At 42.1% G+C, this 25,243-nt stretch overlaps 1 protein-coding gene across 6 annotated transcripts in view; it reads right to left on the minus strand.

Annotated features, from left to right (window-relative positions):
• Positions 1-25,114, minus strand: part of Rcd1 (Reduction in Cnn dots 1) — a 62,385-nt gene extending 37,271 nt beyond the window's left edge. For all 6 annotated transcript variants that reach the window (XM_076183602.1, XM_076183599.1, XM_076183604.1 and 3 more), the window contains exons 1-7: positions 24,827-25,114; positions 22,690-22,883; positions 8,545-8,784; positions 4,456-4,586; positions 3,242-3,433; positions 2,691-2,818; positions 492-625 (exon numbers count right to left, since the gene is read on the minus strand). In XM_076183602.1, the coding sequence (XP_076039717.1) occupies positions 492-625; positions 2,691-2,818; positions 3,242-3,433; positions 4,456-4,586; positions 8,545-8,784; positions 22,690-22,797 (933 nt within the window). In that variant the 5' untranslated portion in view covers positions 22,798-22,883; positions 24,827-25,114. The remainder of the gene's footprint in view (positions 1-491; positions 626-2,690; positions 2,819-3,241; positions 3,434-4,455; positions 4,587-8,544; positions 8,785-22,689; positions 22,884-24,826) is intronic.
• Between the last annotated feature and the right edge of the window lie 129 nt (positions 25,115-25,243).

Genomic DNA, 25,243 nt, shown 5'->3' on the forward strand with positions numbered 1-25,243 from the left:
GGGGATGGGGGGTGAGGTAGTATGTGTGAGCAAAATTTGATGCAGCCTGAAGGGATTTCTCCCCATCTTCTCCTTTTAAGCATGGGGGGACGGAGAGGGGTGGTCGCCGATTTAAAGAAGCGGCCTTGCTGTGGATGTGCTGTGTCTTACGACACTGCTTCTAACCCAGGGCAGTGGACAAGGTGCAGGGATGACCCGTCATCCAGGAGGTGCTAAGATAAGAGGGAGGGTGGAGGGGTGTGGAGTGTATTCAGGGATGGAATGGGTGGGAATGATTTTATGCCTTTTCCTTTTTGGCTACCTCCCCTTGTAAGGGGGAAAAAGCCTTGGTATATGTATGTATGTAGGATTATCCTGTTAGGTTGTTAAAAATTACTGGAAGAAGAAGAAAAAGAGGAAGAAGACAAAGAAGACAAAGAAGACACAGAAAAGAACAAGAACAAAGAAGAAAGAAAAGAAGAAAAGAAAACAAAAAAAGAGCAAAAGCCCACCTGAAGGACGTCTAAGTAAGCCGCTAGAAAGGAGAGACTCAGGTACTGAAGGAGATTCGAATGAAGCCATTGGGTCAGTTTGGGGTCCCAGTTGACTCTTGCCATGGCCTGCCTAAATTTTGCTGCTGTTTTATCTGTAAAATAAATAAAACAAAATAATAATGAATAAATACTAAAATAAACAAATAAATCAATAAAATAAACAAATAAATTGAGTGATGATGATGATTGATTTGGTTCTCAACTTCCCCTATCAGGAGGTTAGGATGGTGCCCCAAATATAGGACTTTGTAACCTGGGATTTGAAGAACCATACCCTTATCCAACTCACCGGCAACAGAGTTCAAACTACCATCACTTCAACTTCTGCCACTACCCCAGTAGGCCAGTGATCATCCAAACAAACAAACAAATAAATAAATAAAATATTCTATCCCTATTAAAAGTACATACATACATAAACCAAAGGCTTTTTTCCCCCTTATGAGGGAGGTAGCCTAAAAACAAAGGCATAAAAACCACTCCCATCCATTCCATCCCTATCACACTCCACTTCCCTCCCTCTTATCTTGGCACCCCCTCATGTTCACTCCTTCCACTCCTCTTTTACTAGTCTTTCTTTACCCATTCTTACTATGTGTCCAAACCATCCCATTACTCTTTCATCCACCCTATCTCCCAACTCCCTTTCCACCCCCATTCTCCACCTCACCTCCTCATTTCTCACTCTATTCTGCCTAGTAACCCCTATCATACTTCTCAGACACCTCATCTCAAACACATTCAAACTCCTTTTCTCTTCCTCTCTTATGTTCCATGTTTCTGCCCCATACAGTGCTGTTGGCACAATCACTCCTTCATACAATCTCCTCTTAGCATACATTCCCAAATGTCTATTTCTCATTACACTTTTTAATCCACCAAGGCATTTACTCACTTCTCTCAATCTATATTTTAGCTCCACTGCCATACCTCCCTTTCCTGCCACATTTGCACCCAAGTATCTAAAACTATCCACTTCCTCCAGTCTCTCTCCCTTAATACTCACTTCCAGTCTGCTGCCACTTTCACCCCTTGTACATCTCATCACCATACTTTTACCCACATTTACCTTCAACTTTCTTCTTTCACACACTTTCCCAAACTCTGTCACAAACTTCCTCAATCCCTCCCCTGATCCCACTACAAGTGCAGTGTCATCCGCAAACAACAGCTGGCTCACCTCCCAATTTTCTCGATTTTCTTTAACCATCTCCAATCCCTGACCCACCACCCTTGCATTCACCTCTCACACCACCCCATCCATGTATAAATTGAAAAGCCAGGGTGACATAACACATCCCTGATGAAGTCCCATCTTTACCTCGAACCACTCACTCTCTCCATTTCTAATTCTGACACATGCTCTACTACTCTCGTAAAAACTCTTGACAACTCTTAAAAGCTTTCGTCCTATCCTGTATATCTGTAATACCTCCCACAGTGCCTTCCTGTCTACCTTGTCATAAGCCTTTTCCAAATCCATAAAAACCCAAATAACATCCTTACCTTTTCCTATAGCTTTCTCACATATCTGTCTTACCACAAAAGTCTCATCTACACAATTTCTACCTCTCCTAAATCCACACTGTTCATCACCAGTTACTCCCTCCGTTCCTCTCCTAATCCTCTCAATCAAGACCCTCCCATAAGCCTTACCAACTACACTCAACAAGCTGATCCCTCTGAAACTACTACATTCACACTTGTTCCCTTTTCCCTTGTACAGTGGAACTATACAGGCACTCCTCCAGTCCTCTGGCACTCTACCCTCTCTCCAACAAACATTAAATAACCTCACCAGCCACTGCACCATCACAGTACCTCCTTTCCTCAGACATTCTGCATGACATCCATTCAGACCAGGTGCCTTACCTGCTCTTATCATCTTAACAACTGCCTTCACTTCATCCTTCCATATTTCTCCTCCATTTTCCTCACTCATCACGGTCATTTTCTTAGCACTTCCCACAGCAACTACCTTTCCCTCCCTATCCTCTTTCACATTTAGCAACTCCCTAAAATACTCTGCCCATCTTCCTCTTACTGCCTTCTCTTCCATTATCATCTCTCCATCTGCACCTTTTACCTATTAAAAGTATCTCATGCAAATCAAAAAAGATATGAAAATTTATGTAGCAATTTCTATGTAAACCTTACCAATCTGTGCCCTTCTTGTGACAGGTTCATTGTGGGTTTCCTTGAGAGCAAGCCGTGCCAAACGGTCACTGTCCAGGATTTTAACGACTTTACTGAACAGCCTTGCTTGAGCTTCTGTCCATCCAAACCTGCAATATGGCATTCATAATTGCAAGACAGAAAATAAATAAGTTTGGTTTAATATCACAAACTCCCCCTCCTATTGGGAGGCTAGGACAGTGCCCCTTACAGGGGACTTTGTAGCGTGGAATTTAATGAACCATGCCCTTGGTTCAACTCGCTCCAAGCATGGTTCGAATTGTCATCATCTCGACCTCCGCCACAAGTAACGATGCCCTAACCCGCTCGGCCAGCAACCATCCAATAGGTACAGATCTTTTTTCTTTTTAGCTAATCTGGTTCAACATCATCAATTCCTTCTCCCACAGAACCTTCTTACAGAATTTAATGTTGCATCTTTTTTAAATAAAAATTCAAACTGTTTTACAATGACACCAATACAAATCTAATCTATTAAACCTTTTCACATGAACTGGAAACTGTATAGTTACTTTGGAATCTTGTCCTCCCAATCATCTTCCTCTTTATCCTCTAGGTCCGAGCCTTCACTCTTGATCTGATCAAGCCGTGCAAACACCACATGCCTCTTGCATTCGCTCATGACCTGCTCTGCCTTGGAGAGGTCATATGGCAAGGGTGGGGGAGGTGATGTATCGCCATCAATGTCAATATAATCATGCGAGCTGTGAAAAAGAAAAACATATTTTTATTTTCAGACAGAAAATGTATAGGGCTACTGACGGCAGCTATATGAAATACCCCTAAGGCCCAGAGTTACACTGTGTTTGTCAATGCTATGGACATTTTCTTTTTTAATGTACTTTTGCTACCCGCATTGAATCTATCTTTTATCACTCCTAAGTCTTCATCTCTTAATTTTCCTATGTTAAGGTGGGGGATAGGAATATCACCACAATGTTCCCGAACATGTCACAGAATATATAGACACAGGTCTAGTTTCGAGTTTATGCCTGGCCAGTTTCACTCTAAGCAAAACCAGTCAAGAATAAACTAGAAACTAGACCAGTGTCTTCTTCTTCAACTTATGTCACAATGTCTCAACATAGAACACAAGTGGAGGTTGAGAACTAAGAACCTGACAATGAATTTGTGGGGCTAGGATCATCATGTCTACCCCATGAGCTATGTAATAATAACTAAGATGACATTCTTTATATACTTTATTCTGGCCTCAGTTTAGGGAACATAAACAATTGGAAAGAGTCAAGATAATCTCATTCATCCCTTTATTAAGATGTTATAAGGGGGAGGAAACCCCATGGATACACAGATGAACAAAGATATCCTTCACAAATGCTGCAGGTCTTCTGCAAGTGAGACCAGGGGCAATGGATTGATTGATCCTACTTAAATTTTGCTGTCAAACATCAGGCAACTCTATTCAGCATGGAGAAGTCACCTCACAGAGGGGAGTAACAGAAGGGCTCATGCTTCACCTGAATAAAATCAGCTGGAGCAAAATCTACAATGGTGCAACGCTACTGAAGAAAGTTGGGTTCAATTCTGGTTATCACGCAAACACATTTTTCACTTCTTTTTTGCATTTGAAAGAACTATTTTTCTATGGAATGATTACAGGTTATATTAGGTTAGGGGCAATTGAACAACGTAAATTTCATACTAGATATCTGTGTTTGCATGATTCTTAAATTTTACTGAAATAAACAACAGACTCTTCACTAACCTGACTTTACTTGGCTTAGAAGACTTGGACATGAACAGCATCTTCCGTGGCCTGGCATGGAAAGCTTCAGGTCTCCAGTTCCAGGGCCGTGCATAAGAATGGTCCAACATCACAACATCGGTCTCACTTTCCTGTTGATCAGTGGATTTTTTTTTTAATCAATCAAATATTTCCAAATTTCAAACCTACTCTGTAAATTCTCATGATATACAATGATATTATGAAAATTCTTTTAATCAGGTGCACATTATGCACCATGTTTATTAAGGAAATAAGTACTTCCATCACTCCCTTTAAGGGAAAATATGTTCTTGACTGCCACAGAGAAAGACAAGCAAACCTAAACAACCTTTTAGTCAATAACATCAACTACTACACACAATCCCCGTCTGGGGTAACGGCTGCATGTTACTGTGGCAAAGTAGCATGCAGTTGATACTTTAGGGTCTATATGGGATGCCCCTACGTACCAGAGCCACACATTATTTTGTCTGTGATAGAGGAAAACTCTGTTCATAGAGAAATTATGACACTTTTATACTACAACTGTCCCTTCGTTATGCTGTCCCCCAACCCCTTGTTACTGTCCTGTACCATTTCTCTAAATATTCATTTCCTTTTTTTGCCTACCATGTGGTGGGGAAAAAGAATGCTACCACCAAGTATTCCCACTTGAGTCGTAAGAGGCAACAAAAAACAGGACAGGGGATGGATTAGGAGCCCTGCTACCTGTAGCTCCACAGGGGACATTCCTAAAAAAAGTAGAGGCATAAGAGGGTCTGGGAGTTTTTCAACCAGTACTCTAAGGTTTGGGTCTTTTAATGTGCATGGATGTGGTACATATGAGAGTAAAAGGGAAGAGATAGGCAGTATGTTTGTGAGAAGAAAGATGGATGTGCTGGCTTTGAGTGAAACTAAAATGAAAGAGAGGGGTGAGTGTGAGTTTGGGAGTGTAGTTGGGAGGTTCTCAGGAGTGAAGAGGGGACAAGGGAGAGAAGGGGTGGCTATACTAGTAAGTAAAGAGATAGGTAAGCATGTAGTGGAAGGGGGTTTCTACAAGGTTTATGTGGATGAAGGTGAAGCTGGGAAGGGAGATGTGGGTTTTTGTAAGTGCATATGGGCCTGGTAGTGAGAAGAGCATAGAGGAAAGAGAGGCTTTTTGGGTAGATTTAAATCAGTGCATGGAGGGATTAGGGAGAAATGTCAATGTAGTTGTATTGGGAGACCTTAATGCTAGGCTAGGAAACAAACCAATTGACGGAGTGATTGGAAAATATGGATTTCCAGGTAAAAATCGTAGTGGAGAATTGATGGAGATGTGTCTTGAGAGTTAATTATAGCAAATACAATGGTTAGGAAGAAAGTCAAGCATAAGTACACATGGGAGAGGGTAGTGGATGGAAGGGTGGCAGATAGAGCATTAATGGACTATATAGTGGTGACCAGGAGTATGGTAGGAAGAGTTAAGGATGTACATGTTCTAAGGAAGGTAAATTGAGAGTGGAGAATAGGTGGAGAAAGAGGAAAAGAGCAGAAGGTAGGAAGGTACTTAGAGTGAACTGCTTAAATGAGAAAGAAAAGGAGAAGGAATATAAGAAGCTGAGAGAGGAGTGGGAGGGGGTGAAGGATACAGTAGAACTAGAAGTGGAGGAGGAATGGGGATGGTTCATGGAGGGAGTCATAAGGTGTGCAAAGATGGTGTGTGGAACAAGGAGGGCAGAAGGAAATAGAAGGAAGGGTAGCAAGTGGTGGGATGAGGAAGCAAAGAAGGGTGTAGAAGAGATGAAGCAGGCTTTCAAAGATTGGCTACAAATGAGGACAAGGGAATCATATGAGAGGAACAAAGTAAAGAGAAGGGAAGTTAAGCATAAGATAAAGGAAGCAAAGAGGGGAGCAGATGTGAAATGGGGTAAGAGTATGACAGAAAATTTTGAAAGTAAAAAAAAGATGTTTTGGAAAGAAATTAAAAGAGGAAGAGGAGGCGAATCAAGTAGAGAAGAAAAGGTAAAAGGTGCAGATGGAGAGATGATAATGGAAGAGAAGGCAGTGAGAGGAAGATGGGTAGAGAATTTTTTTATGGAGTTGCTAAATGTGAAGGAGGATAGGGAGGGAAAGGTAGTTGCAGTAGGAAGTGCTAAGAAATTGAGAGTGATGAGTGAGGAATATGGAGGAAAAATACGGAAAGATGAAGTGAAAGCAGCTGTTAAGATGATGAGAGTAGGTAAGGTACCTGGGTTGGATGGATGCCATGCAGAATGTCTGAAGAAAGGAGGTACCGTTATGATGGACTGGTCGGTGAGGTTATTTAATGTTTGCTGGAGAGAGGGTAGAGTGCCGGAGGACTGGAGGAGTGCCTGTATCATTCCGCTTTACAGGGGAAAGGGGGACAAGTGTGAGTGTAGTAGTTTCAGAGGGATTAGCTTATTGAGTGTAGTTAGGAAGGCTTATGGGAGGTCTTGATTGAGAGGATTAGGAGAGGAACAGAGGGAATAATTGGTGAGGAACAGTGTGGGTTTAGGACAGGTAGGGGTTGTGTAGATCAGATTTTTGTAGTAAGACAGATATGTGAGAAAGCTATAGGAAAAGATAAGGATGTTTTTTGGGCTTTTATGGATCTGGAAAAGGCTTACAACAGGGTAGACTGGAAGGCACCGTGGGAGGTAATGCAGATGTATGGGATAGGAGGAAAGCTGTTACGAGCAGTCATGAGTTTTTACGACAGTACCAGATCTTGTGTTAGGATTAGAAATGGAGAGAGTGAATGGTTTGAGGTAAAGGTGGGCCTTCATCAGGGATGTGTTATATTGCCCTGGGTATTCAATCTATACATGGATGGGGTGGTGTAAGAGGTGAATGCAAGAGTGGTGGGTCAGGGGCTGGAGATGGTTAAAGAAAATGGAGAAAAGTGGGAAATAAGCCAGCTGTTGTTTGCTGACGACACTGCGCTTGTAGCAGGATCAGAGAAGGGATTGAGGAATTTAGTGACAGAGTTTGAGAAGGTGTGTGAAAGAAGGAAGCTGAAGATAAATGTGGGTAAAAGTAAGGTGATGAGATGTACAAGGGGAGAGAGTGACAGCAGGCTGGAAGTGAGCATTAAGGGAGAGAGACTGGAGGAAGTGGATAGTTTTAGATACTTGGGTGGATGTAGAGTGTAGATTGAGAGAAGCAAGTAAATGCCTTGGTGGATTAAAAAGTGTAATGAGAAATAGACATCTGGGAATGGATGCTAAGAGGAGGTTATATGAAGGAGTGATTGTGCCAACAGCACTGTACGGGGCAGAAACATGGAACATAAGAGAGGAAGAGAGAAGGAGTTTGAATGTTTTTGAGATGAAATGTCTGAGAAGTATGATAGGGGTTACTAGGCTAGATAGAGTGAGAAATGAGGAGGTGAGGAGGAGAACAAGGGTGGAAAGGGAGTTGGGAGATAGGGTTAATTAATGAAAGAGTATTAGGATGGTTTAGACACATGGAAAGAATGAGTGAAGAAAGATTAGTAAAAGAAGTGTGGGAGGCAGAGTTAGAAGGAGTGAGTATGAGGGGACGATCTAGGATGAGTTGGATGGATGGGGTAAATGGGGCATTACAAAAGAGAGGAATATCTGTTGAGGAAGGATGGGAGAGGACACAAGATAGGGGTGAATGGAGAAGGGTTGTGTATGGATGATGTTGTGATGCATGAGGAGTGGGTGGGGGGATGGGGGGTGAGGAAGTATGTATGAGAAATAATCTGATGCAGCCCGAAGGGATTTCTCCCCGTCTTCTCCTTTTCTGCATGAGGGGACGGAGAGGGGGGTTGCCCAATTAATGAAGCAGCCTTGCTGTGCATGTGCTGTGTCTTGCAACACTGCTTCTGACCCAGGGCAGTGGACAGGATGCAGGGATGACCCGTCATCCAGGAGATGCCAAGATGAGGAGGAAGGAGGGTGGAGGGGAGTGGAATATGTATGGGATGGAATGGGTGGGAGTGGTTTCTGTGCCTTTTTCTTTTTGGCTACCCCCTGTGTAAGGGGGAAAAAGCCTTTGGTATATGTATGTATGTATGTACTACACACAAAAATAAATATTTCACAAAACACCAAAACACACCTGACCACTTGTCATTCTTAGAACAGATGTAAACCTAGCATGGGGGTCACCAGATGATTCAACAGGTATTAGTGTTCCGACTGGGCCATCCCCGATATTGAAAGAAAGTGCCGTGCCTGGGGCACGTGGAGACGTTGCAGCAGACACAGAGGGCGAAGGTCGTCGTGAAGAGTTGGGAGTAAAGCCGGCGGTCATGGTGCTACTCCCAATGCTCAATGGTGAGAGTCCTGACAGGCTCGACTGATGAGAGAAGAAAATATTTCTTAATGGGGGAACAATCCCAAAACTAAAGCTACAAACATACAGTAAAAACATAATAACAAAAGTGGATGGATAGTAGACTGAAGACTACAGTGAACATGTATATTATCAACTCCCTTCCCCTCCTCTTCCTCCTTTCTTGATCTAAGTTTCTTCTTCAGTGGGAGGTGTCTGAACTCAAAGACCTCCCTGGAAAACAACTTAATGCAAAATATCCACAGTACTTGCCTAACTTGGGCTCAGGCTCCTAAAAGGGGCATATAACCTGAAAGACAACAATAAAGACAAAGAATATGAAGTAAAAGAAGAAAAGGTTCGAGGAAGACAATTATTGTGCTGAAGGAACATTTTGCTCGGTAGGATTATTGCCCCATGCCAATCGTTGGTGGCTCAATGATGATCATTAAATGATTGTCTATATCACTAACTCTTTGTTTTTTTAAAGGGGCTCTTTTGCTTCGAGCACCAAAGTACAAGGCTGATCATTTTAACCAAATTTACCAACACATTTATGCAAACATGATGCCAGGTATGATGCAAGTCACCTGCCATTGGCTGTGGTAGGCTGATAATTGCACTGAGCAAAATATACCTTTAACCCTTTCTAGTCAATTGGTTCCTCTACTGCTTTTGCTCTAGCAATTGCCCCTCACTATACTCAGCTTCAAAGAAATCTTTTGATAGCAGGGGGTTAAAACGCTATTATAATTTACCCATTCCATGTAAGTGGTTACTTTAAACAATTCTGTTCTAGACTAGAGGAATTTGCTCAGTTTTAAAGAAACTTCTCAGCACCAGAAAAAAAAGCAGAAAATAATAATAATAATAATAAAATAATAAAATAAAGGTGAGAAAGCAATATGTCCATAACCAGTCAATCCTCTCAGTCTGTGATGCGTGAAGCAGGCAATTAATGAGTTGTGTAACCTTTTTTCATACCTCTGCAGACTGAAGCTAAACTGTATGTAGTTATCTCAAATTGCATCCTCTCAACAGCAACCCACACTATACCATATAGATTCTATTCTATATACCAAGGGCTTCTTCCCCCTTATAATAGAGGTAGCTAAGTCAAAGGCAGGACCGATTCCTACCCACTACCACCACCCTTGTTTCCCTTTTATCTTAGCTCCTCGTGAATGAAGGGTCATCCCTGTTTTCTGCCCCCTGCCCAGGTCATATGCAATGCTGCAAGACACAGCACATCCACAGCAGAGCTGCTTCACTTATACAGCAACCCCCCTCTCTCCCTCCCCGCATGTGGAAATTAGAGAAGACTGGGAGAAATTCCTTTGGGTTGCATCAAAATATCGTCTATACATAACCATTCTCCACTCACCCCTATCCCCTGCCTTCTCCCCTATATCGAGTCTACAGAGGTCAACTATGAATTATCTAATTCAACTGAAGAGTAAACTTGAACATGAGCAGGATCTTCGTTGATCAAGATACCACTCTCGCCATGGGTCTGCTCCTTATGTGAACAAAATCATCTGGTGTTTGCATCATTTAGATCCGTGGTGAAGGCTTGAAAGCAATTTGGTCTTAACCTATTTGTATCTGTGCAGCAACTTGAATATTTTATTCTGTTTGAGAGCAATGTTTTTATTAAGCCAATGACAGGCATTCCTAGCATGAATCGGTTAAGACTATCTATACTGAAAATGCACTTCAGAGATTTTGTTTTAGCTGACACTAGACCACCTTATCCAGATGAGGATGGAAACTCATGAGAAGGTTGAGGTAAGTGACTTTTACAACAGGCTTGCATTGACTCCCAAGAAAACCGAAAAGCTCGGTGATCCCCTTGGTATTATGGTGAAAATCACCAATCCTTTTTGGTGACTCATCACACAACACTGCATGAGAGGGTTAAGGTGTATGTATCCAAGAACTTATATACAACGTATATTACATTACCCAAAGACCTTTGCCATCAAGAAACGTTTAACTGTACTTAAAGAGTGATAAGAATACAAGAACCTTAACAATATACTGAAAAGATGGGGTGAAACATCCTGATACCCGTAAACAAAATCATGCATCGTATGTTCGTTTCCATACTGGACCTAGTGTTTGTCCCTTCACAGTTCACCTGGTGGCACAAAAGCCCATCTTTAACTTAATCCCCTCCATAACTGTTGGCAATTCTCTTATGCCTACAGCTTGGCAATTTGGACATGTAAAGACCAGCAACCCCAGAGTACCCATGCAAAGATAAGCTACTCCACATATTAGCTTGTAAATAGTAACAATCCCAGAAATGAGCTTGTAAATATAAATTGGCCATCCTCAGATCAAGCTTGTTAAGATCAACCATCCCAAAAACTTGTAAAGATAAACGACCCCCAGGAACTCTGGGATTGTGGATCTTTACAACATCTGGCAATTTAATTAATTTCCATGGCATCTCCTTGGTAACGGCAGAGTAGAGGTTTGGTTGGTAGTTCAATCACGCCCAGCAAGGAGATGTCAATTTGTACACATGTAAGGCAGGGCTACTGACCAGAAGAATACAAGTTTGCAATACTAGGATCAAATTAAACAATTAAAATCTAATGGAAGGTCTGACCATGTACAAGACACAGAATCCAAAGATTTTAGGTTCTGCTTTCTACACTCACCTACAAGATAAATAAATGAAAACTGTATCTTTCTTAATTTCTATATCTGAAATATACTATTAGTAAGTACTGAACAGAAAAATTCCTGACAATTTGTGAGCATTTATATATATATATATATATATATATATATATATATATATATATATATATATATATATATACTTATGTATATATATATATATATATATATATATATATATATATATATATATACCGTATTTTACGGCTTACAAGATGCACTTTTTTTCCTAAAAAATACCCTGAAAAATGCTAGTGCGTCTTCCAAGACGAATGTTGTATTGTAAGGCAACACCCAGGCTCAAGTGAGCTTGGACACTTGACCGATAGCGACCTGGATTTGTATGTTGAGTCATTACACTATGATGTTAGCTTAAGTACTATTTAATTCAACCTTTTATATGATGTAAACTCAGTACTTAGCTGTTACAAGTATTTCCAATACCATAATCTTTCCTGGAGCCTACTCGGCGTGTGGAGAAAACGGGCCGTTCCCTCGTCTTATAGCAACACGCACACACATACACACGAACGCACGCACAAGGCAGGTGCCTTTATCAGTTACTACCAACGTGTCACAACATTTTTTTGTCCTGGAAATCATCACCCATGGCTAGTTCATCAAAACGGTTTAGTTATACTACCGCATACAAGCTACAAGTTGCACGATATGCCAAAGAACACTGTAAAAGAGCAGCAGAAAGACACTTTGGACCACCGCCTACCGAAAAAATTATTCGGCAGTTGAGTTTTATATGTCTACATGCATATTTTTGAAAAATTTTGTTTATTTTTATGAAAATAAAACCACCCTTGGACAATGAAAAATGCATAGTATATTTACTAATCACCGACTAGTATCATCGCCATACAAACAAAATCGGACAAGTGATTTCGCAATGTAAACAATACGTCCAATACGTGTTGTCATTGCTTCTTATGTTTTTGTGTTCAGTGGTCGGGTATATGGTGAATGTGTTCTTGTATGAGAATGACTTCTTTTTTTTCTTAGAAATTTCTTTCAAATATTAGGGTGCGTCTTCCAAGATGCAGCGTCTTGCAAGCTGTAAAATACAGTATATATATACATATATATCCCGTCTGGGGTATTGGCTGCATGTTGTTAAGGCAAAGTAGCATGTAGTTGATACTTTAGGGTCTATATGGGGCCCCCCTATGGACCAGAGCCACACATCATTTTGTCTGTGATAGAGGAGGACTCCGCTCACAGAGAAATTATGACACTTTGATTATACTACTACTGTCCCTTCGTTATGCCGTCCCCCAACCCCTTGTTGCTGTCCTGTACCATTTCTCTGAACTTCATTTCCTTGTTTCGCCTACCCTGTGGTGGGAAAAGAATGCTGCCACCAAGTATTCCCACTTGGATCGTAAGAGGCGAGAAAAACGGGACTGGGATTGGGACCAGGCATCCTTCTCCCTGTAGCCCCACAGGGGACATTCCTAAAAAATGTAAAGGCATAAGAGGGTCTAGGAGTTTTCCAACCAGCACCCTAAGGTTTGGGTCTTTTAATGTGCATGGACATGGTACAGATGAGAGTAAAAGCAAAGAGATAGGTAGTATGTTTAGTGAGAAGAAAGATGGATGTGTTGGCTTTGAGTGAAACTAAGATGAGAGGACAGGGAGAGTGTGAGTTTGGGAGTGTAGTTGGGAGGTTCTTAGGAGTGAAGAGAGGGCGAGGGAGAGAAGGGGTGGCTATACTAGTCAGTGAAGAGATAGATAAAAGTGTAGTGGAGTGGAAGGAGGTTTCTTCAAGGTTAATGTGGATAAAGGTGAAACTGGGAAAGGAGATGTGGGTTTCTGTAAGTGCATATGGGCCTGGTAGTGAGAAGAGTGTAGAAGAAAGGGAGGCTTTTTGGATAGATTTAAATGAGTGCATAGAGGGATTAGGGAGGAACGTCAATGTAGTGGTATTGGGAGACCTCAATGCTAGGGTAGGAAATGAACCAACTGACAGAGTGGTTGGGAAATGTGGAGTTCCAGGAAAGAATCGTAGTGGAGAGTTGATGGTGGAGATGTGTCTAGAAAGTGAGTTGATGATAGCAAATACAGTGTTTAGGGTGAAAGTCAAGCATAAGTACACATAGGAGAGGATGGTGGATGGAAGGGTGGTAGATAGAGCATTAATGGACTATGTAGTGGTAGATAGGCATATAATAGGAAGAGTTAAGGATGTAGATGTTCTAAGGGGAGAGAGTTGGGGAATATCAAATCATTTTTTGGTGGAAGGCAAGTTGAGAGTGGAGGATAGAAGGAGAAAGAGGAAAAGGACAAAAGGTAGGGAGATGCTTAGGGTGAACTCTTTAAATGAGAAGGAAAAGGAGAAGGAGTACAAGAAGAAACTGAGAGAGGAATGGGAGGGAGTGAAGGATAGAGTAGAGCTAGGAGTGGAGGAGGAATAGGGATGGTTCAAGGAGGGAGTCACAAAGTGTGCAAGGATGGTGTGTGGAACAAGAAGGACAGGAGGAAATAGAAGGAAGGGTAGTAAGTGGTGGGATGAAGAAACAAAGAAGGTTATAGAAGAGAAGAAGCGAGCTTTCACAGATTGGTTACAAAATAGGACATGGGAGTCATATGAGAGGCACAAAGAAAAGAGAAGAGCAGTAAAGCACAAGGTAAAAGAGGCAAAGAGGAGAGCAGATGTGAAATGGGGTAAGAGTATGATAGAAAATTTTTACAGTAATAAAAAGATGTTTTGCAAACAAATTAAGAGAGGAAGAGGAGGCGAATCGAGTAGAGAAGAAAAGGTAAAAGGTGCAGATGGAGAGATGATAATGGAAGAGAAGGCAGTGAGAGGAAGGTGGGCAGAGTATTTTAGGGAGTTGCTAAATGGGGTAAGAGTTTGACAGAAAATTTTGAAAGTAATAAAAAGATGTTTTGGAAATAAATTAAGAGAGGAGGAGGAGGCAAATCAAGTAGAGAAGAAAAGGTAAAAGGTGCAGATGGAGAGATGTTAATGAAAGAGAAGGCAGTAAGGGGAAGATGGGCAGAATATTTTAGGGAGTTGCTTAATGTGAAGGAGGATAGGGAAGGAAAGATTGCTGCTGTGGGAAGTGCGAAGAAAATGAGAGTGATGAATGAGGAGAATGGAGGAGAAATAAGGAAGGATGAGGTGAAGGCAGTTGTTAAGATGAAAGCAGGTAAGGCACCTGGTCTGGATGGGTGCCATGCGGAATGTCTGAAAAAGGGAGGTACAGTGATGGTGGACAGGTTGGTGAGGCTATTAAATGTTTGTTGGAGAGAGGGTAGAGTGACGGAGGACTGGAGGAGTGCCTGTATAGTTCCACTGTACAAGGGAAAAGGGGACAAGTGTGAATGTAGTAGTTCCAGAGGGATTAGCTTGTTGAGTGTAGTTGGGAAGGCTTATGGTTGAGAGGATTAGGAGAGGAACAGAAGGAGTAATTGGTGAGGAACAGTGTGGATTTAGGACAGGTAGAGGTTGTGTACATCAGATCTTTGTGGTAAGACAGATATGTGAGAAAGCTATAGGAAAGGGGAAGGATGTTTTTTTGGCTTTTATGGATCTGGAAAAGGCTTAGGATAGGGTAGACAGAAAGGCACTGTGGGAGGTTATGCAGATATACGGGATAGGAGGAAAGCTTCTGGGAGCTGTCAAGAGTTTTTATGAGAATAGTAGAGCTTGTGTCAGGATTGGAAATGGAGAGAGTGGGTGGTTCGAGGTACAGGTGGGACTTCGTCAAGGATGCGTTATGTCACCCTGGCTGTTCAACTTTACATGGATGGGGTGGTGCAAGAGGTAAATGCAAGGGTAGTGGGCAAGGGATTGGAGATGGTTAAAGAAAATGGAGAAAAGTGGGAGGTGAGCCAGTTGTTGTTTGCGGACGACACTGCACTTGTGGCAGGATCGGAGGAGGGATTGAGGAAGTTGGTGGCAGAGTTTGGGAGAGTATGTGATAGAAGAAAGCTAAAGATAAATGTGGGTAAAAGTAAGGTGATGAGATGTACAAGGGGTGAAAGTGGCAGTAGACTGGAAGTGAGCATTAAGGGAGAGCGACTGGAGGAAGTGGATAGTTTTAGATACTTGGGTGCAAATGTGGCAGGGAAAGGTGGAGTGAAAGTGGAGGTAGAATGTAGATTGAGAGAAGCGAGTAAATGCCTTGGTGGATTAAAGAATGTAATGAGGAATAGACATTTGGGAATGGATGCTAAGAGGAGACTGTATGAAGGAGTGATTGTGCCAACAGCACTGTATGGGGCAGAAACATGGAACATAAGAAAAGAAGAGAGAAGGAGTTTGAATGTGTTTGAGATGAGGTGTCTGAGAAGTATGATGGGGGTTACTAGGCTGGATAGAGTGAGAAATGAGGAGGTGAGGAGGAGAACGGGGGTGGAAAGGGAGCTGGGAGATAGGGTTAATGAAAGAATATTAGGATGGTTTGGACACATGGAAAGAATGAGTGAAGAAAGACTAGTAAAAGAGGTGTGGAAGGCAGATGTGGAGGGAGTGAACATGAGGGGGCATCCTAGGATGAGGTGGATGGATGGGGTGAAGGGGGCTTTGGGGAAGAGGGGAATGTCTGTTGAGGAAGGACGGGAGAGGACAGAAGACAGGGGTGAATGGAAAATGGTTGTATATGGATGATGTTGTGATAGCATGAGGTGGAATGGGCAGGTGGATGGGGGGTGAGGTAGTATGTGTGAGCAAAATTTGACGCAGCCTGAAGGGATTTCTCCCCGTCCTCTCATTTTATGCAATGGGGGGACGGAGAGGGGGGGGGTTGCCGATTTAATGAAGCGGCCTTGCTGTGGATGTGCTGTGTCTTGCGACACTGCTTCTGACCCAGGGCAGTGGACAAGGTGCAGGGATGACCCGTCATTCAGGAGGTGCTAAGATAAGAGGGAGGGTGGAGGGGTGTGGAGTGTATTCAGGGATGGAATGGGTGGGAATGATTTTATGCCTTTTTCTTTTTGGCTACCCCCCTTGTAAGGGGGAAAAAGCCTTGGTATATGTATGTATGTATGCTAAATGTGAAGGCAGATAGGAAGGGAAAGATAGTTGCAGTGGGAAGCGCTAAGAAAATGACCATGATGAGTGAGGAAAATGGATGAGAAATATGGAAGGATGAAGTGAAGGCAGTTGTTAAGATGATGAAAGCAGGTAAGGCACCTGGTCTGGATGGATGCCATGCAGAATGTCTGAAAAAAGGAGATACAGTGATGGTGGACTGGCTGGTGAGGTTACTAAATAATGTGTTGGAGAGAGGGTAGAGTGCCGGAGGACTGGAGGAGTGCCTGTATAATTCCACTCTACAAAGGAAAAGGGGATAAGTGTGAGTGTAGTAGTTTCAGAGGGATTAGCTTGTTAAGTGTAGTTGGGAAAGCTTATGGGAGGACTCTTGATTGAGAGGATTAGGAGAGGAAGAGAGGGAGTAATTGGTGAGGAACAGTGTGGATTTAGGACAGGTAGAAGTTGTGTATACCAGATTTTTGTGGCAAGACAGATATGTGAGAAAGCTATAGGAAAAGGTAAGGATGTTTTTTGGGCTTTTATGGATCTGGAAAAGGCTTAGGCCAGGGTAGACAGGAAGGCACTGTGGGAGGTTTTGCAGATATACGGGATAGAAGGAAAGATTTTAGGAGCTGTCAGGAGTTTTTATGGGAGTAGTAGAGCATGTGTCAGGATTAGAAATGGAGAGAGTGAGTGGTTTGAGGTAAAGGTGGGACTTCGTCAGGGATGTGTTATGTCACCCTGGCTGTTCAACTTAAACATGGATGGGGTAGTGCGAGAGGTAAATGCAAGGGTGGTGGGTCAGGGATTGGAGATGGTTAAAGAAAATGGAAAAAGTGGGAGGTGAGCCAGTTGTTGTTTGCAGATGACACTGTGCTTGTGGCAGGATCAGAGGAGGGATTGAGGACATTAGTGACAGAGATTGGGAGAGTGTGTGAAAAAAGAAAGTTGAAGATAAATGAGGGTAAAAGTAAGGTGATAAGATGTACAAGGGGTGAAAGTGGCAGTAGACTGGAAGTGAGTATTAAGGGAGAGCAACTAGAGGTAATGGATAGTTTTAGATACTTGGGTGCAAATGTGGCAGGAAAGGGAGAAGTGGAGGTAGAATGTAGATTAAGAGAAGCGAGTAAATGCCTTGGTGGATTCAAAAGTGTAATGAGAAATAAACATTTGGGAATGGATGCTAAGAGGAGATTGTATGAAGGAGTGATTGTGCCAACAGCACTGTATGGGGCAGAAACATGGAACATAAGAGAGGAAGAGAGAAGGAGTTTGAATGTGTTTGAGATGAGGTGTCTGAGAAGTGTGATGGGGGTTACTAGGCTGGATGGAGTGAGAAATGAGGAGGTGAGGAGGAGAATAGTGGTGGTAAGGGAGTTGGGAGATAGGGTTAATGAAAGAGTATTAGGATGGTTTGGACACATGGAAAGAATGAGTGAAGAAAGACTAGTAAAAGAGGTATGGATGGCAGATGTGGAGGGAGTGAACATGAGGGGGCGACCTAGGATGAGATGGATGCTAAGAGGAGATTGTATGAAGGAGTGATTGTGCCAACAGCACTGTATGGGGCAGAAACAGGAAACATAAGAGAGGAAGAGAGAAGGAGTTTGAATGTGTTTGAAATGAGGTGTCTGAGAAGTATGATGGGGGTTACTAGGCTGGATAGAGTGAGAAATGAGGAGGTGAGGAGAACGGGGGTGGTAAGGGAGTTGGGAGATAGGGTGGATGAAAGAGTATTGGGATGGTTTGGACACATAGAAAGAATGAGTGAAGAAAGACTAGTAAAAGATGTATAGAAGGCAGATGTGGAGGGAGTGAACATGAGGGGGTGACCTAGGATGAGATGGATGGGGTGGAAGGGGTTTTGGGGAAGAGGGGAATGTCTGTTGAGGAAGGACGGGAGAGGACAGAAGACGGGTGAATGGAAAATGGTTGTATATGGATGATGCTGTGATACATGAGGTGGAATGGATGGGGGGATAGGGAGGGAGGTAGTATGTATGAGAAAATGTTGACGCAGCCTGAAGGGATTTCTCCCTGTCTTCTCCTTTTCTGCATGATTTAATGAAGCGGCCTTGCTGTGGATGTGCTGTGTCTTGAGGCACTGCTTCTGACCCAGGGCAGTGGACAAGATGCAGGGATGACCCGTCATCCAGGAGGTGCCAAGATAAGAGGGTGGGTAGAGGGTGGAGGGGAGTGGAGTGTATTAGGGATGGAATGGATGGGAATGGTTTTTATGCCTTTGTTTTTTGGCTACCTCCCTTGTAAGGGGGAAAAAGCCTCTGGTATACGTATGTATGTATGTGTATATATATATATATATTTTTTTCAATTGTCAGCCCTACACTTACAACAAAGTATCACAATGGAAACTATGAATGACAGAACCAATAAGATAAACATACGATCTAAAAGATCATTATCAGCATAAATGGAACCTGGATATTTAAATCAGCAAGCACACTTGTGATCCCAATTTTACATACATACATACATATACCAAGGCTTTTTCCCCCTTCCAAGGGAGGTAGCCAAAAAGGGAAAGGCATAAAAACACTCCCACCCATTTCATCCCTAAATACACTCCACACCCCTCCCACCCTTCCTCTCATCTGAGCACCTCCTGGATGACGGGTCATCCCTGCACCCTGCCCACCGCCCTGGGTCAGAAGCAGTGTCGCAAGACACAGTACATCCACAGCAAGGCCGCTTCATTTAATCGGCGACCCCCCCCCTCTCCGTCCCCCTTTGCATATAAGGAGAGGACGGGGAGAAATCCCTTCGGGCTGCGTCAAAATTTACTCACACATACTACCCCACCCCCCGCCCATTCCTCCTCATGCAGTCACAACATCATCCATATACAACCATTCTCCACTCACCTCTGTCTTCCGTCCTCTCCCTTCCTTCCTCAACAGACATTCCCCTCTTCCCCAAAGCCCCCTTCACCCCATCCATCCACCTCATCCTAGGACGTCCCCTCATGTTCACTCCCTCCACATCTGCCTTCCATACCTCTTTTACTAGTCTTTCTTCACTCATTCTTTCCATGTGTCCAAACCATCCTAATATTCTTTCATCAACCCTCTCTCCCAAATCCTTTTTCACCCCTGTTCTCCTCCTCACCTCCTCATTTCTCACTCTATCTAGCCTAGTAACCCCCGCCATACTTCTCAGACACCTCATCTCAAACACATTCAAACTCCTTCTCTCTTCTTCTCTTATGTTCCACGTTTCTGCCCCATACAGTGCTGTTGGCACAATCACTCCTTCATACAGTCTCCTCTTCGCATCCATTCCCAAATGTCTATTTCTCATTACACTCTTTAAACCACCAAGGCATTTACTCGCTTCTCTCAATCTACATTCTACCTCCACCTTCACTCCACCTTTTCCTGCTACACTTGCACCCAAGTATCTAAAACTATCCACTTCCTCCAGTCGCTCTCCCTTAATGTTCACTTCCAGTCTACTGCCACTTTCACCCCTTGTACATCTCATCACCTTACTTTTACCCACATTTATCTTTAGCTTTCTTCTATCACATACTCTCCCAAACTCTGCCACCAACTTCCTCAATCCCTCCTCTGACCCTGCCACAAGCGCAGTGTCGTCCGCAAACAACAGCTGGCTCACCTCCCACTTTTCTCCATTTTCTTTAACCATCTCCAATCCCTGACTCACTACCCTAGCATTCACCTCTTGCACCACCCCATCCATGTATAAGTTGAACAGCCAGGGCGACATAACGCATCCTTGACGAAGTCCCACCTTTACTTCAAACCACTCACTCTCTCCATTTCCAATCCTAACACATGCTCTACTACTCACATAAAAACTCTTGACAGCTCCCAAAAGCTTTCCTCCTATCCCATAAATCTGCATAACCTCCCACAGTGCCTTTCTGTCTACCCTATCATAAGCCTTTTCCAGATCCATAAAAGCCCAAAAAACATCCTTCCCCTTTCCTATAGCTTTCTCACATATCTGTCTTACCACAAAGATCTGATCTACACAACCTCTACCCGTCCTAAAACCACACTGTTCCTCACCAATTACTCCTTCTGTTCCTCTCCTAATCCTCTCAATTAAGATTCTCCCATAAGCCTTCCCTACTACACTCAACAGGCTAATCCCTCTGAAATTACTACATTCACACTTGTCCCCTTTTCCCTTGTAAAGAGGAACTATACAGGCACTACTCCAGTCCTCCGGTACTCTACCCTCTCTCCAGCAAACATTAAATAATCTCACCAACCAGTCCACCATCACTGAACCTCCCTTTTTCAGACATTCTGCATGACATCCATCCAGACCAGGTGCCTTACCTGCTTTCATCATCTTTACAACTGCCTTCACCTCATCCTTCCTTATTTCTCCTCCATTCTCCTCACTCATCACTCTCATTTTCTTCGTATTTCCCACTGCAGCTATCTTTCCTTCCCTATCCTCCTTCACATTCAGCAACTCCCTAAAATATTCTGCCCATCTTCCCCTCACTGCCATCTCTTCCATTATCAACTCTCCATCTGTACCTTTTACCTTTTCTTCCCTACTTGATTCGCCTCCTCTTCCTCTCTTAATTTCTTTCCAAAACATCTTTTTATTACTTTCAAAATTTTCTGTCATACTCCTACCCCATTTCACATCTGCTCTCCTCTTTGCCTCCTTTACCTTTTGCTTTACTTCTCTTTTCTTTTCTTTGTACGTCTCATATGACTCCCCTGTCCTCTTTTGTAACCAATCTGTGAATGCTCGCTTCTTCTCTTCTACAACCTTCTTTGTTTCCTCATCCCACCATTCACTACCCTTTCTTCTATTTCCCCCTGTCCTTCTTGTTCCACACACCATCCTTGCACACTTTAAGACTCCCTCCTTGAACCATCCCCATTCCTCCTCCACACCCATCTCTGCTCTATCCTTTACTCCCTCCCACTCCTCCTTCAGCTTCTTTTCGTACTCCTTCTCCTTTTCCTTTTCATTCAAGGAGTTCACTCTAAGAACCTCCCTACCTTTTGTCCCTTTCCTCCTTCTCCATCTATCCTCCACTCTCAACTTACCTTCCACCAAAAAATCATCTGATATTCCCCCACCCTCTCCCCTTAGCACATGTACATCCTTAACTCTTCCTATCATAATCCTATTTACCACTACATAATCCATTAGCGCTCTATCTACCAACCTTCCCTCCACCACCCTCTCCCATGTGTACTTATGCTTGACTTTCTTCCGAAACACTGTATTTGCTATCATCAACTCTCTTTCTAGACACATTTCCACCATCAACTCTCCACTACGATTCTTTCCTGGAACTCCACACTTCCCAACCACTCCATCGATTGGACCATTTCCCACTCTAGCATTAAGGTCTCCCAGTACTATTACATTGACATTTCTTCCTAAACCCTCTATGCACTCATTTAAATCTATCCAAAAGGCCTCCCTTTCTTCCATGCTCTTCTCACTGCCCGGCCCATATGCACTTACAAAGACCCACATCTCCTTTCCCAGTTTCACCTTCATCCACATTATCCTTGAGGAAACCTCCTTCCACTCCACTACCCCTTTACCTATCTCCTCACTTACTAGAATAGCCACCCCTTCCCTCCCTCGCCCTCTCTTCACTCCTGATAACCTCCCACTTACACTCCCAAACATACACTCACCCTTCCCTTTCAACTTAGTTTCACTCAAAGCCAACACATCCAACTTTCTTCTCACAAACATACTACCTATCTCTTCCCTTTTATTCTCATCTGTACCACATCCACGCACATTAAAAGACCCAAACCTTAGGGTGCTGGCCCGAGGCCCGCCAGCACCCCTTATGCCTTTTCTTTTCGATTTAGGAAGTTGCCCCTTGGGGCTACAGGGAGAAGGATGCCTAGTCCCTCTCCCCGTCCCTTTCTTCTCGCCTCTTACGATCCAAGTGGGAAAACTTGGTGGCAGTATTCTTTTCCCCCACCACAGGGAATTCCCCCCATCAGAAAGAGAATACTCAGAGAAATGGTACAGGACAGCAACAAGGGGTTGGGGGACAGCATAACGGAGGGACAGTCGTAGTATAAAAGTGTCATCATTTCTCTATGAACAGAATTTCTTCTATCATAGACAAAATGATGTGTGGCTCTGGTCCGTAGGGGCACCCCATATAGACCCTAAAGTATCGACTGCATGTTACTTTGCCACAATAACAAGCAGCCAATACCCCAATTTTACTATATATATAATTTTTTTTTTTCACATACCTTACTTGGCGACTGAATGGGAGTGGATAACAAAGAGGACGACCCATCCTGTACTGGAGATGTCAGGAGCATCTTGATGAGACCATCCTTTTCAACTTTGTCCCCCATTCTGTTGCAGTCGGCTTATTCTCTCAAAGTATAATTGTATCCATGGTGCATTGTGTCTTATCGGCCTCTGCTCTGCGAGTTTAGTTCTGTTGGCCAAAGATACATATTACTCTTCCTTAATTAAATCCAAAATAAAAGCTGTTTTATGAGAGTAAGATGAAGGGATTTCCAAAGTATTTTTACAGAATATAGTGTTAGAAAATTAATTATCAATTTTGTAAATTATAATACATCAATGTATTATACACTTTTCTTGGCAGAAATGAACAACAAAAAACCCTGCTAAAAGCAAATATGCTACTGAATGAAGCTGCTAGCATAACATCAAGATGTCATCTGTCCAGTCCAGTCAATGTCAATTAAACGATGGCTTTCACATTGTGCATTGGGTATTCTCCAACTCCAGGTGATGTTAATAAGCACTGTTACAAAGACAATAGGGCTTCCTTCAAGTTATGCAACAACTCTATTCTCCACAGTCCAATCAAGTACTTAACCACTTCAATACGGGACTTAAATCTCGCGGGCAGCAGCCAATGCCAGCCGTATGACGTAACGAAATAATATTCGCATCATAAAATATAGTCGCCGCTTATATCGATCATTCTCTCTTTCACCCGCGAATTTTGAAAACCACAGAGAATGGGATTCAGGGCGCATTTGGGAGAATGTAAAAACATAGGGGCGACTACAATAAATATAATCAAGACGCCGATATGGCAGCGTCGCGAATCCACTTGCTCCTCATGACGCCTACGTGTGCGGCACCGTATGGAAGGGGTTAATCAGGCCATCAGTATCTGTGACAACCCAGACGATCTTTAGAATTACAGGTACTGCATTACTAAATACAGCTTAGGTTACATAGGGTAGGGTAGGTTAGGCTAGGTTAGAATAGACAAATTTATCATCCTTTCATTTCTACGACCTCAGCATCTATCAAAACAAACAAGGCGTATCATTCACCTGTCATGGCTTTGTTTCTTAGTAAATCGGTTTGGCAACTTTTTTGTTATTAATTTCTGCCAAGAAAAATGCATATTACTTTGATGTACTGTATTATAATTCACAAAATTAATTATTAATTTTCTATTGCTATATTGTGTGTGTGCACTTCTAAAAATTTACCAATTATACAATACTTTATATGAATTTTAATTCCATATAAAATTAACATAATTTCTTTGGTACAAGTCCATTACTCCAAATGGTACTGGTAATTGAGTAATATATATATATATATATATATATATATATATATATATATATATATATATATATATATATATATATATATATATATATTTTTTTTTTTTTTTTTTTTTTTTTTTTTTTTTTTACTTCATCCTCAAATGGTGTTTATTTTGCTAAAACTGTTGGTGAATGGTGGTTAAACATTATCTTAGATTACTATAGCTTAACTGATTTTCATTAATTCATCTTGGCCACCTGGGATGGGGATGATACATGGTAATGGTCATGGAACTATACTAGATCGACGTAATATGTGATTTTTTGGGCAGAAATCAGGGTCGAGTAACAAAAAAGTTGCTAAAACCTATTTTCTAACAAATGAAGTTGCGGCAGTTGAATGATATGTCATGTTTGTTTTGAGAGGTGCAGAGGTTGAAGAAATGAAAGGATGATAAATTAGTTTATTCTAACCTAACCTACCTAACATAACATAACCTACCTATGTTTCCAATAGCTCCAAATCTAGTGTAACTATTCTAAAGAAAAATGATTTTAAGTCATGAGTGCACAGAAGAAAGAAGAGAAAGATGTGCATGATACTAGAATAGAATCCATATTTACTATAAGGTGCAAATCTATGACTATATCATATGTGAAGGATTTCATTCTTTCTGTAAGGGGGTACTAGTAACTATCATACTATCAACTATGTATTATAGTTACTAGTATATCCGCTTTGGCTACGTAGGTGACTATTCTAAAGCTACCTATTGCATTGTTACTATTAATTCACATCTCCTTCTACAGTTCCATCAGCAAAATAAGCAAACCTTACCGTGAGGAGTTTCATAACAGTTACTTTTGGGCACCATAAATTCTACGTTGCTTGGGCTAAGGTTGTTGAACTGGATAGGGTAAATTATTTACACTTTCAACTTTTGCCACTAGAATACCTTTCTGATAGTTCACTATAGATTATTCGATAAAGAATCATTATAATCTAAGTTTTCTGTCTGCACCACAAGACAGGTAACATTTAGTTTATGTATAATTGGATTTTTATGCGCACATTTGTTTTTGTTACAGGTCCACTGGTGGTACGTCAATAACATTCCATTGGCATTATCAAAGAGAGAATAATTGTAACACAGTCTTTAAAAAATTATTGTGAGGTGTAAATATCTTATATAAATATGTTGTAGATATTATAGATAGTAAGTAATTGGACATTTTATGTTTTAATGAAAACGTT

This window comes from Oratosquilla oratoria, chromosome 4 (assembly GCF_046742065.1).
Source record: "Oratosquilla oratoria isolate Oo_2021 chromosome 4, ASM4674206v1, whole genome shotgun sequence".
Taxonomy (NCBI): Eukaryota; Metazoa; Arthropoda; class Malacostraca; order Stomatopoda; family Squillidae; genus Oratosquilla; species Oratosquilla oratoria.